The sequence below is a fragment of the Salvelinus namaycush genome, chromosome 41, assembly GCF_016432855.1.
Source record: "Salvelinus namaycush isolate Seneca chromosome 41, SaNama_1.0, whole genome shotgun sequence".
Lineage (NCBI taxonomy): Eukaryota > Metazoa > Chordata > Actinopteri > Salmoniformes > Salmonidae > Salvelinus > Salvelinus namaycush.
Window position 1 is genome coordinate 10643633 of NC_052347.1, and position 17041 is coordinate 10660673.

General features: G+C 43.9%; 1 protein-coding gene across 1 annotated transcript in view; it reads right to left on the minus strand.

Moving 5' to 3' along the window:
• Window positions 1-8783, minus strand: part of LOC120034331 (serine/threonine-protein kinase WNK4-like) — a 75296-nt gene extending 66513 nt beyond the window's left edge. Inside the window, exons 1-2 of the mRNA XM_038980849.1 lie at window positions 8605-8783; window positions 7628-8344 (exon numbers count right to left, since the gene is read on the minus strand). Of these exons, the coding sequence (XP_038836777.1) occupies window positions 7628-8263 (636 nt within the window). The 5' untranslated portion in view covers window positions 8264-8344; window positions 8605-8783. The remainder of the gene's footprint in view (window positions 1-7627; window positions 8345-8604) is intronic.
• Window positions 8784-17041: the final 8258 nt, after the last annotated feature.

Sequence of the window (17041 nt, forward strand, 5' to 3'; positions counted from 1 at the left end):
GGTCACTGAAGATCCCATGGCACTTATTGTAAGAGTAGGGGTGTTAACCCTGGTGTCCTGGCTAAATTCCAATTCTGGCCCTCATACCAACACAGTCACCTAATCATCCCCAGTTTGCAATTGCAATTGGCTCATTCATCCCTCTCCCCTGTAACTATTCCCCAGGTCATTGCTGCAAATGAGAATGTGTTCTCAGTCAACTTACCTGGTAAAATAAGGGATAAATAAAAAATAATTACTCAACAATAATGACAGAAAATAAACAGAACACAAATATTCTAAAACATGCAACAAGGCACTAAACTAATACTGCAAAAACAAAGCAAATTAATATGCTTTTTGGCCTAAATTCAAAGATTTATGTTTGGGGCAAATCCAATAAAACACATCACTGAGTAACTGCCTCCTTATTTTCAAGCATGGTGATGGCTGCATCATGTTAATGCTATGCTTGACATCCGCAAATACTGGGGAGTTTTTCAGGATAAAAAGAAACGGGATGAAGTTAAGCACAGCCAAAATCCTAGAGGAAAATCTACTTCAGTCTGCTTTACATCAGACAGAGGGAGACCAATTCCCCTTTCAGCAGATCAATAACCTACAACACAAGACCAAGTTACAGATTAGACTTAAATCTACTTGAAAATCTATGGCAAGACTTGAAATTTGCTGTCTAGCCATGATTACCAACATCTTGACAGAGCTTGAAGAATTATGGAAAGAATAATGGGTTAATATTGCACAATCCTGGTGTGAAAAGCTCTTAGAGACTTACCCAAGAAGACTCACAGCTGTAAATCACTGTCAAAGGGGTTTCTAACATGTATTGACTGAACACTTATGCAACAACTATATTTCTATTCATTTTGACATTCAAGTATTGTGTAGGTTGTTGACAAAAAGTTACAATTAAATCCATTTCATTCCCACTTTGTAACACAAAACGTGAAGAAATCCAAGGGGTATGAATACTTTTGCATGGCACTGTATACTCAACAATGATTACAGAAACAAGCACCTCAAAGGTAGTGTTGCCTAAATAAGCATTGGTCTATTTTTGATGTAATCATACCTCATAAGGGGACATTATGTCAACACTTGACCTGAAGCCTAGGTCAGAAGGCCAGCGCTGTCTTAATACTTACATAACAGATGTCAATGGGAATCATATACAACTGCTACAAGCTTGGCACACCTGTATTTGGGGAGTTTCTCCCATTCTTCTCTGCAGATCCTCTCAATCTCTGTCGGGTTGGATGGGGAGCGTTGCTGCACAGCTATTTTCAGGTCTCTCCAGAGATGTTCGATCGGGTTCAAGTCCGGGCTCTGGGTGGGCCACTCAAGGACATTCAGAGACTTGTCCCAAAGCCACTCATGCGTTGTCTTGGCTGTGTGCTTAGGGTCGTTGTCCTGTTGGAAGGTGAACCTTCGCCCCAGTCTGAGGTCCAGTTTGGCTGGGCGGCCAGCTCTAGGAAGAGTCTTGGTGGTTCCAAACTTCTTCCATTTAAGAATGATGGAGGACACTGTGTTCTTGGGGACCTTCAACGCTGCAGAAATGTTTTGGTACCCTTCCCCAGATCTGTGCCTAGATACAATCCTGTCTCTGAGCTCTACGGACAATTCCTTGGACCTCATGGCTTGGTTTTTGCTGTGACATGCACTGTCAACTGTGGGACCTTATATAGACAGGTGTGTGCCTTTCCAAATCATGTCTAATCAATTGAATTTACCACAGGTGGACTCCAATCAAGTTGTAGAAACATCAAGGATGATCAACGGAAACAGGATGCACTTCAGCTCAATTTTGAGTCTCATAGCAAAGGCTCTGAATACTTACGTAAATAATGTATTTCTGGTTTTTATATTGAATAAATTTGCTAAAAACCTGTTTTTACTTTATCATTATGGGGTATTGTGTATAGATTGCTGAGGTTTATATTTTTATTTAATCCATTTTAGAATATGGCTGTAACAAAATAAAAAGTCATGGGGTCTGAATACTTTCCGAAGGCACTGTATTTATGAGATGTGTTGGATCAGACAGGGTCAGTGTCCATTATCGTTCCTCATGAGAACTGGCGTCCAAGCCCCATTTCCCAAAACGTAACAGAGAATGACTTGTGTAAGGGGGGACTGTCATCAACACATACATAAAATACAGACATAAAGATAAAGCTACTTCCCACCTACTTTGTCCCACCAAAATTGCCCCACCTCCCAACCCTAACCCAGCCACGACCAATCAAGCAGTCTGAGATGAATGAGGACTATATTCAGTACTAAGAGCACTGCATGATAGATATCATAGAAGTAATCCGCATTTATAATCAATTTCTACCTCCATGGCTGCAGTGTTATGTAACATTGTGCAAACTGAATCTGCCCCAGGTGAAGGAGAGATGATTGGCTTTCCTGCTAGCAGGCTCCATCCAAGTAATCTGGACATGTTGGCCAGCACTCCCATTAAACCAGTTGACCCCTAAATATAGCCAGTTTTAATTAAATGGTGTTTGCTTTTTTTCACAGTTAGCACGGCTTATGAACCAGAGCCAAACGGATGTAGTGCTGCTTGAGTGTGTGCAGTGCTCCCCTCCGTTTTCCTTCACACTCAGTGAAGGCAGTGAAACATTATGAGCGCTAAACTGCATGTTAATGAATGGACAGGGGGTGTGGGGGCAAGCCTGCTGAGAGGCTGAGTCAGTCAGCCAGCCAGTCGGTGTTATCCTTGATCAGAGCCACGTAGTCAGCCACGGTGGCATCACTACCGGTAGCCTTGGGCAGTCTCATTAGCTGCGCTGAAGGCCCATGAGTACAGTAGTGTTTGTCTCGCTTACACACGTTTAGGGATGGGGTGTGGGATTGTCATGGGGTGTCAGAGCAGACCACCGTCACCATGGTAGCCCTTGTAGAGACCCCCAGCAATTTATCAGGGCTAATTAAACTGGGTATTGTGGGTAAAATAAATTAAGAGGGCAAGTTGGATTAGCTCAATCACTCCACAGGCGGTAAGAGCCACATTCTGAAGTGGAAAAGGCTGACAGGAAAAAAAAGGTTCCAGCTGGAGCAGCAGAAGAATGTCCCCCCCGGAGAACAGTAACACCACGGGAGGGGAAAAAAGTCTTTGTTTGGGAAATATATAGGGGTAAAGGACGCTTATTATTTAGGGGCTACCAGCCAGGGAAGTTCCAGACTAGTCACCAAGTCTCTTGTCACCTAGCGTGGCACAGGAATACGCTTATTCAAGTGACGGAGGGACTGAGAGACACTTCAATGGACTCCTGGCCTCAGTCTGGGGTTTGTAAATCCTAGTCCCATGTTTAGTATGGCAAATGCTTTTACAGCTAATGTCAGTTCTGGCCTGAAACCCTCCTTGTTTTCTTCTAGAGGTGGGGTAAGGGAGGGTTCAGTTAGTTCAGCTCATACTTCGTATAAGCGGCCTCTCTCTCTCTCTCTCTCCCCATGGGCCTGATTCCCACTGACATCTTGACATTTTGAAAAAGGAAACACAGCTGTATGTGTGTGCGTGTTCTTGAGAACAAGATCTCCCAAGAAATATCTAGTCTTCTTTAACTGTCATTTTAATGAGTGTCTAAAGGTTTTGATTGATTAGAGAAGTCTTTAACATGCAAGCAAGCCTTGCCATGGATAGGTAAACCAGATATCTTCTCTATATCATGCACTGAGTTACTCTTACACAGGCACAGGCAGCATGAAGTTCAATTAGTGCACAGAGATAAGACAGAGAAAGTAAAAATCCAAGAGATACGGATTTTATATTTTTAGGCAGTGTTGCCTAAATAAGCATTGGTCTATTTTTGATGTAATCATACCTCATAAGGGACATTATGTCAACACTTGACCTAAAGCCTAGGTCAGAAGGCCAGCGCTGTCTTAATACTTACATAACAGATGTCAATGGGAATCATAAACAACTACTATGACAAATCAAATGCATCACAACAACATAGAACATATTCATGGCAGGCCTCGTGTGCTTTACCCCCTCACCTCCCCCAAAAAACAACAACACAACCCTAACCCAGGTGCTGCTACAATCAATCTTGTGGTGACATTCCACAGTGCAAGGCTTCTCGTTGAAACTCCCAGTGTGTGAAGTGTACAGGAAACAAAGGAGAACAGAAAAGCCCAACAAACATAGGACAGATAAAGGTCACCACACACACACACACACACATAACTATACATGGCCTGGGCAGGTTGCTGTTCTGGTTTACTCATGTAGTTATGTAACAGTATAACTTTAAACCGTCCCCTCGCCCCGACACGGGCGCGAACCAGGGACCCTCTGCACACATCAACAACTGACACCCACGAAGCGTCGTTACCCATCGCTCCACAAAAGCCGCGGCCCTTGCAGAGCAAGGGGCAACACTACTAATAGGTTTCAGAGCAAGTGACGTAACTGATTGAAACGCTGCTAGCGCGTACCCGCTAACTAGCTAGCCATTTCACATCCGTTACACTCACCCCCCTTTCAACCTCCTCCTTTTCCGCAGCAACCAGTGATCCGGGTCAACAGCATCAATGTAACAGTATAACTTTAAACCGTCCCCTCGCCCCGACACCGGCGCGAACCAGGGACCCTCTGCACACATCAACAACAGTCACCCACGAAGCGTCGTTACCCATCGCTCCACAAAAGCCGCGGCCCTTGCAGAGCAAGGGGCAACACTACTAATAGGTTTCAGAGCAAGTGACGTAACTGATTGAAACGCTACTAGCGCATACCCGCTAACTAGCTAGCCATTTCACATCCGTTACAGTTAGTTACTCTGGAGGTAGGAACTCAAGGGCCATTACAGGACTTCCAAGAGAGAGAGGGAGAGAGAGACCTTGTAATTATGCACAGTGTGATTTGTTTTAGGCCAGGGAGTCAGAAGAACTCTCTCGCAACCTCAATCTCTCTCTATGAGCCCTAGGACCATGCCTCAGGACTACCTGTCCCTGTCCCCAATCATCCACCCGGTCGTGCTGCCACTATCAAAACCCTGACCGGTTTCACCGGACGTGCTAATTCGTCCCGGACCTGCTGTCTCGACCTCTGAATGCTCGGCTATGAAAAACCAACTGACATTTACTCCTGAGGTGTTGAACTGCTTCACCCTCTATAACGACTGTGGTTATTATTTGACCCTGTTGGTCATCTATGAACATCTTGAAGAACAATCTGGCCTTAATTTACATGTGCTCTTATAATCTCCACCTGACACAGGCAGAAGAGGACTGGCCACTCCTAGGGGCCTGGTTCCTCTCTAGGTTTCTTCCTAGGTTCCTGCCTTTCTAGGGAGTTTTTCCTCCTACATCTGCATTGCTTGCTCTTTAGGGTTTTAGGCTGAGTATCTGTATAGCACTTTGTGACAACTGCTGATGTAAAAATGGCTTTATAAAATGTATTTGATTGAAATTTGATTGATTGCTGAGGAGGTTGTTCAACCGAGTTGGCTGACTCCCTGCACCTTGCTCATCCTGCTTGGAAACCCTGTAGCCAACTAACTTCGACACTCAACGGGTCAGTGAAGCACAACCAACTTTGTCTTTCAGTGCACAAAACCTGTTTCATAATGACACACCAGTCTCTGCCGCCTTTCACTCCCCTGTACTATATCATGTGGCTTGTTTTAGAATGACGCCTCCTGGTCCCTGCTATTCCCTCCAGCTTCCCAGCTGCCCCATGGAGGGTTGGGGGCGGCTCCTGTTACAATGGTTGCTGCCTGGCCAGGGAGTCTGCTGCTGCTATAAACAACTCTCTGCAAGCTGTCAGTGGAGGCTCTGCTGAGGGACATTGGGGGAGATTAAGATGAGTTATAGTCATTTTAAAGATGGTGGATCTGTCCTGAACACTGATTTCTTTACCATAATAATTTCTGAGTGAAACATAAATCTATTAAATCCCTAAATCGTCTTCTAGGGTGGTGGAACTCCTGGGCACAGCTATGCTGATATTAGTTTTGAGTTTGCAAGAAAAACGTTTTACTGTACTTGTGCATGTGACAAAAACTTGAAAATTAATGATTGCCACTTTGGTGTGAGTAATCTTGATCTTGATTGTCACTTTGGTGTGAGTAATCTTGATCTTGGGCAAGTGTTGCAAGAAGATAAACGGGAGGCCAGGCAGTCAGTCTCAGTAATAAGCATTTCTGTGAATGAATGACTGTGTTGCAAATTTTACAAATACATGTAATAACAAGTTGCTTGCTGTGTATCTGTTCTAAACTAGTATTGCTCAAGTTTGGGTGTGAGAAGCAGCTCTGGATGAGTGCTGGCTGGCACCAGTGGTTCTCAATGAAAAGAGAAATGGCCAGGCAGGATGACAGTCAGGCCCTGAGTGTCACACTACCACTCATCTCTCTGTCCCAAGCACCACCAAAAGGTTCAGCTTTCCCACTGAGGTCACACATAGATAGATTACAGAATGTACTGGTACTCTCAGCATGAAAAGTGCTTTTCCTCAGTACAGTACATGGAAACAGTATCTAGGAATCATTGGCCATGGTAAAAGGTCACTCAATATGGCTCCCGAGTGGCGCAGTGGTCTAAGGCACTGCATCTCCGTGCTATAGGCGTCACTACAGACCCTGGTTCGATTCCAGTTGAGTTGTGCTCTACTTTATGCAAATTTTAAAATAGAAATTTGCATAACTCAACTTTTTATTACGCTCCACTAGCAAGGTTCTCGCCGCCGCTCACCTTCCCCCGCACATTTCTCTGCGTGTACTCGTTGAAAATGTATGAGGGTGGAACTTCTGCTGTTTTCACCAAGAATGAATTCATCAGGAGAAGTTCTACCCCCATTCATTTTCAACGAGGGCACGCAGAGAAATGTGCAGGTGATTGCGGGAAGGTGAGCGGCGAGAACTCTGCTAGCGGAGCGGCAGAACATTTTTTGCTCTACTTCATGCAAATTTCAAGCGAAGCAATGTACTGGAGCGAAGCATTCTCAAGAGCAAGCGCCTCTGATCAAAACCCACTGTATGTAAAACACCCATGTGTGGAAGCGCAGTGTCCTTTATAGGGCTATTTGTATGATTACTTTGAGAGCTTTAAACTCAGTAGGTCCACACGGGTTCTCAATAACAGCAGATAAAAACTGATAGGCATAAACCAAAATAGCACAGAGATTATAAATTAAGTCATGTATGGCATCTTATCTGAGCGGCTGATAATGTCGAGAGAAGGTGTGGGCAATTGTAATTATCACCTAAACACTTGTATAAAAACTATGGATTTGGCACACTTCTTGATCTGATGAAGGCATAACTGCCTAAACACATTATCCTGCCCCCGACAATAAAGAAGTGAAATGAGCTTATGTCTTTTTTTCATATTTGTCCTTCTTTTTTTAATGTTTTGAAGTGTCTCAGTTTACCAATGTTCTTGAACTTGAGATTTAATTTGAAGTCATTGTCACATATAGTACAGCACCCAGTTAATTAAGCGAGACAGCACACATGTTACCCACTCCACAATGTAGAGAGAACTGTGCTTGGCTGAGCGAAAGCCTTTCGTTAACAATTGTTTGCGGTAGTCTAAATAAGATTTTGGGGAATGATGTGTGTTCTTTTGAGTTCTCCATCTGTACACAAAACATAGCAGATTAATTATTTACCTGCAGCTCACACCATGCCACTTCTACTGTTGTCTCCGTATCCAGGCCTTTGTACACCGTCTTAAACGACCCTCTCCCAATTTCAATGTTGAATTTGAGGAACCTTCCATCAGGTGACGTCGCCACGGCTTTGGTTTCAATTTCATCCTTTTCCTCTTGCTCCCGTTGTCTTTCAAATGGAGCTCGAGATAAAATGACCTTTTTGTCAATGATTTCTTCCTCGGAATCTGAACTTGTGCCCTGTGCTTGTGAGCTGGGCTGTGGCGCGTCCCAGGTATCAAGAGGTGGTTTGGGGTCTGATGCCTGGGTTCCAGGAGGTGAGCACGTGCTCGTTCCCGGGCTTGAGACAGGCGAGGCTGGTACTGATGAGTCCACTTTTTTCTCCTCTGCCGCTGTTTCTGCTAAAATATCATCAACAGACCAGGAGTGAGTTTTGGAGAGAGGGGCATCATCGTAAACTTCAGGCTCCAAATCCAAGGTATTTATTTTGCTCAACCTGTACGAGTTTCTCCTGGAGTTTGCCGAGTGTCTCCTTCGCCTTGGTGGTATTCGGCCAGGGAAGCAGGAGTTGGCGTCGAACCCAGCAGGTAATTTGGAGAAACCCAGTCCGGCCACGTCGACCTCTAGCTGTGACATTTCTGTTTTGAGTTTTGCCTCGAAATGCAACAGGTGGGGTCTTGTGTCCCAACTAGTGGATAGTGCAAATCCGAATGAAGGCTATTCAAAAACATAAACCGGACAAGGGAACATCGTAGGTTGCAGGGAATGTGGATTATTTCGAAAAATAAAAACGGGCAAAAAACTACAAAAATCCAAATGAGACAAAAATAAGTATAGGCTACAGATAAAGTGTCTACATATTTGGTTTATACATTCGATTTTTTTCTGTTCAATTCAACTATAGGCTATTACACTATTGGCTAAATAATACAAACAAATATTTAACAATCAACAAGTGTGCTGACAAGTCTCTTCACCTCAACATGAATGAAGGTCGTTCTCGAGTTCTCCCTAGTAAAAAGTGCTTGTTTAAATCCGCCAAATATAATTTACTTGGTCGTGGTCTTGCTCATAGACAGACGAAAAATAAATGACATTAATCCGAGTATTCCTCAAACTGTGTCTCTGGTCGCACGTCCTCAAACTGTCCGCTCCCAATGTGGTTTAAATCTGTATCAACAACGCGTAGACTGCTCGAGCGCACAGTTAACACTCAATGGGCATTGGGCTCCACCCCCAAAAACACATTTCGGATCCTGTGTTTTGCCTGCAACCATCGACTATTATAGGTGTGAAGCTATAGTTCCCGTGAATGTACACGGAACAAAAATATAAACGCAACATGTAAAGTGTTGGTCCCATGTTTCATGACCTGAAATAAAAGATCCCAGAAAGTTTCCATACACACAAAAAGCTTATTTTCCATACCACAAAAAGCTTCTTTCTCTCATATTTTGTACACAAATGTGTTCACATCCATGTGGGTGAGCATTTCTCCTTTGTTAAAATAATCTAACCACCTGACAGGTGTGGCATATCCACCAACTGATGAACAGCATGATCATTACACAGGTGCACTTGTGCTGGGGAATATAAAAGGCCACTAAAATGTGCAGTTGACAACATTTTTGAGGGAGCGTGACATTGGCATGCCGACTGCAGGAATGTCCACGAGAGTTGTTGCCAGATAATTACATTTTAATTTCTCTACCATAAGTATGGCGTCATGTGGGCCAGCAGTTTGCTGATGTCAACGTGAACAGAGTGCCCCATGGTGGCGGTGGGGTTATGTTATGGGCAGGCATAAACTACGGACAACGAACACAATTGCATTTTATCGATGGTAATTTGAATGCTAAAAAATATCGCAACGAGATCCTGAGGCCCATTTAAGATATCTGTGACCAACAGATTCCCAGTCATGTGAAATCCATAGATTAGGGTCTTATTAATTCATTTAAATTGGCTGATTTCCTCATATGAACTGTAACTCAGTAAAATCTTTGAAATTGTTGCATGTTGCGTTTATATTTTTGTTCAGTATATATTTTCATAGTTAACATTTGCTAAAAAAATAAAACATTCTAATGAAGTTTACTCTGAAATTAGAAAGCTGTTAGTTTGTGGTGCGTAGTAGCCTAGCATACTGTACAGTAGTCCTTGCAAACTTACTATTCAAGGTAGCCTAATAAGTCACAAGAATCTTGGTCCAAGTGTGATATGAATGCATTCTGGCAATGTGCCAAGGTTTTAGATGCCAGCTTTTGGTTTAGAATGTTGGATTTACTATCCTGTATATTGTGCTATACTGTATGTCTACTGTAAGGTAATTATTACGATAACAGAGGACAAGAGTCATCAAAACGTATATTAACTTAATAATAATAACTGTTTTACTGAGGTAATTTAAGAGCTCCAGACAGGAGCTATCCGCTTATCTGTGGTGTTGACTGTGGTGACTATCTTTAGCAATATTACATAATGTTGCATTGTGAACTACTTGAAATAGTGGGTAGGATACAAATGTAGATAATGACTACAGCAAAACGAATTAATCCATCTTAACATCAAGTTGCAACAGACTAAAATTGCCTGGCAGCCTGCCATCCTGGCACTGTAGAAAGAAGTCTGGATTAAGCCAAAGACAAAGACAGCTGACCATCTAAATCTAGGCTATACCTACCTAATCTCTTCCATAGGAAATTAAATCACAGAGACAAAAGCAATACAGATAAACTGAAAGAGGTTTCACTGTCTTATAAAATAGGTTTACAACAGTGTCCTCACCAGTCAAGTATTCCCTTTTTGTCTGATGATAAACTCAGTAATAGGGGGTTGGGTTGTGTGCAGATTTAGTCAAGGAAGGGTAATAGCATAGTGGTTATAGGAAAGGGGGTTTATTCATGTCTGTTTGACACATCTCACAAATTCTCATCAGTTACTTGTGATATAACACAGTAGTAGCATATCACTCAAAGCTTGAGAATAGATATGTAAAACACCCCCAGTAGGTATATTATCGTCATCAGTCACTATCCACCACAGACACGCACATTTCCTCCATTCCAGGTTTAGCGTGTCAGGCCATTCCAGGGTTAACGTGAGCACCCTGACACGGACCGAGGCCTCATCTTAGCAGGTTTCCGGGACGAAGTGGAAGGAGCGGCTTAGCGTTGTGTGGCCAAGTGATTGCAGGCCACATTAGCCTAGTGCCACACACACCTTACTGTTGACTTTGTGCGATATACTGACCCCATTTCCCTCACACTAAGGATTCCAGCCAGGGAAGTTCCAGTCAGTGTCTTCTCAGCCAGTGAGAGCATGTGCCAAGGCTTTGATTCCTGGGAAGACCGGTGTGTGTTGCCATATGCTTACAATCCCTGACACAGACACTGATGAAGGTGCTCAGCCTGCTGCTGTAAAACACAAACAGACCGACAGACAGACAGACAGAGGGCCAGTGACTCTTTGTTTATCCCCTCCTGTCACTGTAACATACAACATGTATTTAAATGTGTGTATCGCCCTCTAGCCTACTGTAAACATAGAGGGCAGTGTGTGTGTACATGAGTGTGTGTACGCCTGTGTGTGTGTGTAAGAGCTTGCACCGTGGAGATAGATAGCTCAAGTCCCAGCACCTGATATAGCCCTCACTAACACTGCCAGGAGACTTAAACTAGCCGTCTACCACCTGTCACATGAGCTTCACATAGAGGCTGTGTGGAAGCAGGGGAGAGGAGCAGTCAGAGGGGGAGCTTATCTGCAGGAACACATTGCTCCTAATGCAGCAGACGGCCACCCACAGGTGCTAATCACTCATGTTTGATGAGAGCTTCTGCCGAGTCATCTTTCCAGAAAAGAGGAGTAGCACAAAAATCCCTATGAAACAGCATGAAAATGGGTCACACGGTAGACGACGTGCTAATCGCAGCACTCTTCACAATTCCAGCTAAAAAGCAGCGCGTCCTCCTCCCTTCTCTGCTGTCTGCTGTCTCTGCTGCTGTATGGTTTGTTAATCTCCCGTCATGAGGCGGGCCGTGCAATACGCTCTGTTCTTTTCTGCTTTAGCTGACACAGGGCAGGGGGCTGGGCCTTGACAGGGGAATAATAAACAGAGGTCCTATTTTTTGAAGGTCAAGGAAATTGATATGATATGACATTAAAAGCTTAGTGGCTTTTGCAACTTTTCCAAGGGCTTTAGCAATCCTCATAAATGCCTGCCATAAGACTGTGAAAGTGTATTCCAACATACACAGAGGGAAGCTCACCAGTTGGAAAGCAATGTGAACTGTTGAGTGTGAACAGAATATTAAAGTGTGCACTTAGGTGGGATAATAATACATAGCCTAGTAATACCACAATAATCCAGTTGTAAACAAGGCATTGCGTGAATATTGCCAGGTTGTTAACATACTCAATAAACATGGACAAGTAGCACGCCGGTCATACAATTTCTCAAGCAGGGCCTGTATGCAAGTGCAAAAGCTATGGCTCTTTCAGACAGAAGAGGGATAAATACATTCAGAGTGAGTAGGCTTTTTAGAGAGGCCTCCTTTCCTTGGATGCCAATGACCATTACTATGCACATACCCTATATTATCCCTGGCCAAATCCAATGCTTTTTCCACTAACTGGTATTTTAACAACTCTCATCAGCTCTTTTCTCATCAGATTTTTTTTTAGAGCTGATCTAATTGGTATTTTGACCAATTAGATCAACCAATTAGATTAGCTCTGTAAAAGATCTGATGAGAAAAAATCTGATGTGATTGGTGAAAATACCAATTAGTGAAAAAAATATCAGAATTGGGCTGCCTGTCTAAACGCAGCCTAAGGTGTCCAACGCTGTGTCCCAATACTCATAAATGGCTCCCTATCCTTGCCTCGTCTCCTACTGTAGGTCACCAACACTCCAATAAAACTGAGTATGTGACAGCAATACTATGAAATCCCCACCTAACCTACCCATGTGGTAACTGAAGGACATCTCTTCCCTACTCTTGTTAGAGTATGTAATGACATAGTACTGTAATGTAGAACTACACTTGTACTTGGAATGCATTGATGTTGCCACCTAGTGGGCTTATCTGGAACAACACAGACCAATGCTGTAAGGCTGCATCTCAAAGTCTGCCTACACTGCTCTGACAGAACAAAATAAAAAATGGAGTAGGGTTACATCTACAACTCTTCTCTTTACAGTCAACAGGTCACACATCAGCATGTGGGAGTGTGTGTCAACTCTGGAGCTACAACAACAGGGCTAGGTGGCTTTGTTGTTTGCTTTCACTGATGTATGAACTAACCATTAAGCCCTATTAACCAATGTTTTCTACTGAGCTTAAGCAGTGCTTTTTTTTCACCTTTATTTAACCAGGTAGGCCAGTTGAGAGCAAGTTATCATTTACAACTGCGACCTGGCCAAGATAAAGCAAAGCAGTGCGACACAAACAACACAGAGTTACATGGAATAAACAAACGTACTGTCAATAACACAATAGAAAAGTCTATATAGTGTGTGCAAATGAGGTAAGATTAGGGAGGTAAGGCAATAAATAGGCCATAGTGGCGAAGTAATTACAATTTAGCAATTAAACACTGGAGTGATATTAAACACTGGAGTGATAGATGTGCAGAAGATGAATGCGCTAGTAGAGATACTGGGGTGCAAAGGAGGGGGAAAAAATGTTTTAATATGGGGATGAGGTAGTTGGATGGCCTATTTACAGATGGGCTATGTACAGTATGTACAGGTACAATGATCTGTAAGCTGCTCTGACAGCTGATGCTTAAAGTTAGTGAGGGATATATGAGTCTCCAGCTTCAGTGATTTTTGCATTTGGTTCCAGTCATTGGCAACAGAGAACTGGAAGGAAAGGCAGCCAAAGGAGGAATTGGCTTTGGGGGTGACCAGTGAAATATACCTGCTAGAGCGCGTGCTACGGGTGGGTGCTGCTATGGTGACCAGTGAGCTTAGATAAGGCGGGGCTTTACCTAGCAAAGACTTATAGATGACCTGGAGCCAGTAGGTTTGGCAACGAATATGAAGCGAGGGCCAGCCAACGAGAGAATACAGGTCGCAGTGGTGGGTAGTATATGGGGCTTTGGTGACAAAACGGATGACACTGTGATAGACTGCATCCAATTTGCTGTGTAGAGTGTCGGAGGCTATTTTGTAAAAGACATCGCCGAAGTCAAGGATCGGTAGGATAGTCAGTTTTACGAAGGTATGTTTGGCATCATGAGTGAAGGATGCTTTGTTGCGAAATAGGAAGTCGATTCTAGATTTAATTTTGGATTGGAGATGCTTAATGGGAGTCTGGAAGGAGAGTTTACAGTCTAACCAGACACCTAGGTATTTGTAGTTGTCCACATATTCTAAGTCAGAACCGTCCAGTGGTGCTGGACGGGCGGGCTGGTGCGGGCAGTGATCGGTTGAAGAGCATGCATTTAGTTTTACTTGTTATTTAAGAGCAGTTGGAGGCTCCGGAAGGAGAGTTGTATGGCATTGAAGCTTGTCCGTAGGTTAGTTAACACAGTGACCAGCTCGGAAACCAGATTGCATAGTGGAGAAGGTACTGTGGGGGGAAAAAAGAAAGTACGGTGGGATTCGAAATGGTCGGTGATCTGTTTGTTAACTTGGCTTTCGAAGACCGTAGAAAGGCAGGGTAGGATATATATAGGTCTGTAACAGTTCATTTGAGCCCGATTGTTTGCGCAACATTGTAGCCCATATAGACCAACGCGTGGCCATTGCTGTGATGAGAGAGAGAAGTGCGCCTCACAGAACTAGAATGAGATTCACTTTCTATGATCTCTCTCCCTGCTCTGATAGACATGAGCATGCAACTCTCATCTCTCTCATCTCTCCAGCTTTGCACTTAATCATGTATTTCCTATTAGAATCATAGCCGCGGGAAGGGTGCTGGAGGTATGTTACGGATACAAGTATTCTGTGTGTATCCTGTGTGTTTCTTTTCTCTCCTTCTCCCCTACTCACAGGTGGCAATCGTCATTCCCCAATCAGTCATCAATCAGTCGCTAATCGGAAGACACCTGTTCCTTTTCCATTACCCAATCACAGTCCCTTTCCCTTGGTTTAAAAGCCCTGTCAGTTGTTTTCTCTAGAGCAATCTCTCTGTAAATGCATCACAGAACTGTATCACAGAACCCCTGATACATTTAAATACATTTTGCCAAAGTTATAGAATTACTGTTGTCAGCCAAAACAGGCTTTTCTCGATATTTCAAATACAATAGCGGGACAACACATCCTGCTGAATAGAGATGTTGGTAGGCTAGCAAGTTATCAACTTCCAAATAGACCTATTGAGCGAACAGCATTACAAAGTAAAACGAGAGATAAGCTTTTGGAACGAGCACACCCGCCATCGCCGGTGAGTGAGCTGTGCATCATTGAGTGAGTCAGTGAAACTAAAGCTTTTTTAGGACAATTTTTTTGTACAATATGTGTGTCTCCACACACCTAGGCCTGGGCTATTTATGGATTCGAGACAAGGTCGTTGTCATTGATTTCAGATTCTCAGTTTGTCAGTGTCAAAGTACAGCCTGTCATTTCGAGCATTTGTGAGGTATTAAAAAAGATTCTGCTAAAGTCTCGTCATTTAAAATTATGTAGAATTGTATGAAATGCGTTTATAAAGGCAATTCTTTTCCCCAAGTGTGTAACTTCTGCAATCGCCTCTCTCTACTCTACTGCTCTATGCCAGTACGCAAATGATAATGCATGCAATGATTTATTATAAAAGTGATTTTTCTTTTCATGCGTTCCGGTACCTCCGTCCCCCAAGTCACCTGCCTCTCGGGCTCAGTTTTTGTCCAGGAACCTCCCAATTTACAAATTAAGCACTGAGTTTAAGTTAGTAGAAGTGTACTTATGTTCCTAGGGAAAATATATAAAATGTGTGAAAATAAGTAAGCTTTTGGGGAGGCAGAAATTCACAAGAGTCCATCCAGATTGTGACTATATTTTGGATAATGGTTCCCTGTCTAATGAGACTGGAACAAACCCACATTTAAAGAGGGAAATTGTTATTCTGTTTTGTTATTCTGATTAGCTTTTGCCTAACTTGATGTTGACAAAATAATCAGTTGACATGCGAACATGTCATTAGTGCATTGATCTTCAGATAGCTAGGAGGGACAACCACATATCACAGCACAGGCATAGAAAGTACACTTTTCCTCAATAATGTAGCTATCAGTAGAGAGCTAAAAGGGGGGTCAAGTAAAAGTGCTGGTTAATTTTAAATGTAAAGATTTTTTTGGGGGGGGGGGGTCGAGGTGAGGAGGAGGATTATTTAAGATGCTGTTTGAAGAGGTAGGGTTTCAGATGTTTCCAGAAGATGGGCAGGGACTCTGCTGTCCTAGCTTCAGGGGGAAGCAGGTTCCGCCATTGGGGTGCCAGGTCAGAGAAGAGTTTGGAGTGGGCTAAGCGGGAACTGCAAGAGACCAGAGGTGGCAGAACGGAGTCCTCGTGTTAGGGTGTAGGGTTTGAGCATAGCCTGGAGGTAGGGAAGGGCAGTTCCTCTTACAGGGTTTTGTAGTGGATGCGAGCTTAAACTGGAAGCCAGTGGAGTGTGTGGAGGAGCGGGGTAACATGAGAGAACATGGGAAGGTTGAAAACCAGGTGGGCTGCAGCGTTCTGGATAAGTTGCAGCGGTTTAATGGCACACACGGGGAGCCCAGCAAACAGCGAGTTGCAGTAGTCCAGACGGGAGAGGACAAGTGCCTGGATTAGGACCTGCGCCGCTTCCTGTGTGAGGTAGGGTCGTACTCTACGGATGTTGTAGAGCATTAACCTGAAGGAGCAGGTCACTGCTTTGATGTTTGCAGAGAATGACAGAGGGTTGTCCAGGGTCACGCCAAGGTTCTTTGCACTCTGGGAGGGCAACACTGGAGCTGTCAACCATGATGGAGAGTTCTTTGAGCGGGCAGTTCCGTCTTGTCGAGGTTTGAAATATCTGCCAGGCACGCAGAAATGCATGTCGCCACCTGGGTGTCAGAAGGGGGGAAGGAGAAAAGTAGTTGAGTGTTATCCGCATAGCAATGATTGGAGAGACCATAAGAGGATATGATGGAGCCTAGTGACTTGGTGTATAGAGAGAAAAGGAGAGGGCCTAGAACCGAGCCCTGTGGGACACAGTAGTGAGAGTACGTGGTGCAGACACAGATCCTCTCCACGTCCACCTGGTAGAAGCGACCCGCAAGGTAGGATGCGGAGCCTGAGACGCACGGCCATGATGAGACGGTGGAGAGGAGGATCTGATGGTTCACGGTGTCAAAGGCAGTGGATAGATCTAGGAGGATGAAAGCAGAGGAGAGTCAGCTTTGGCAGTGCGGAGAGACTCCGTGACACAGAGAAGAGCAGTCTCAGTTGAGTGACCTGTCTTG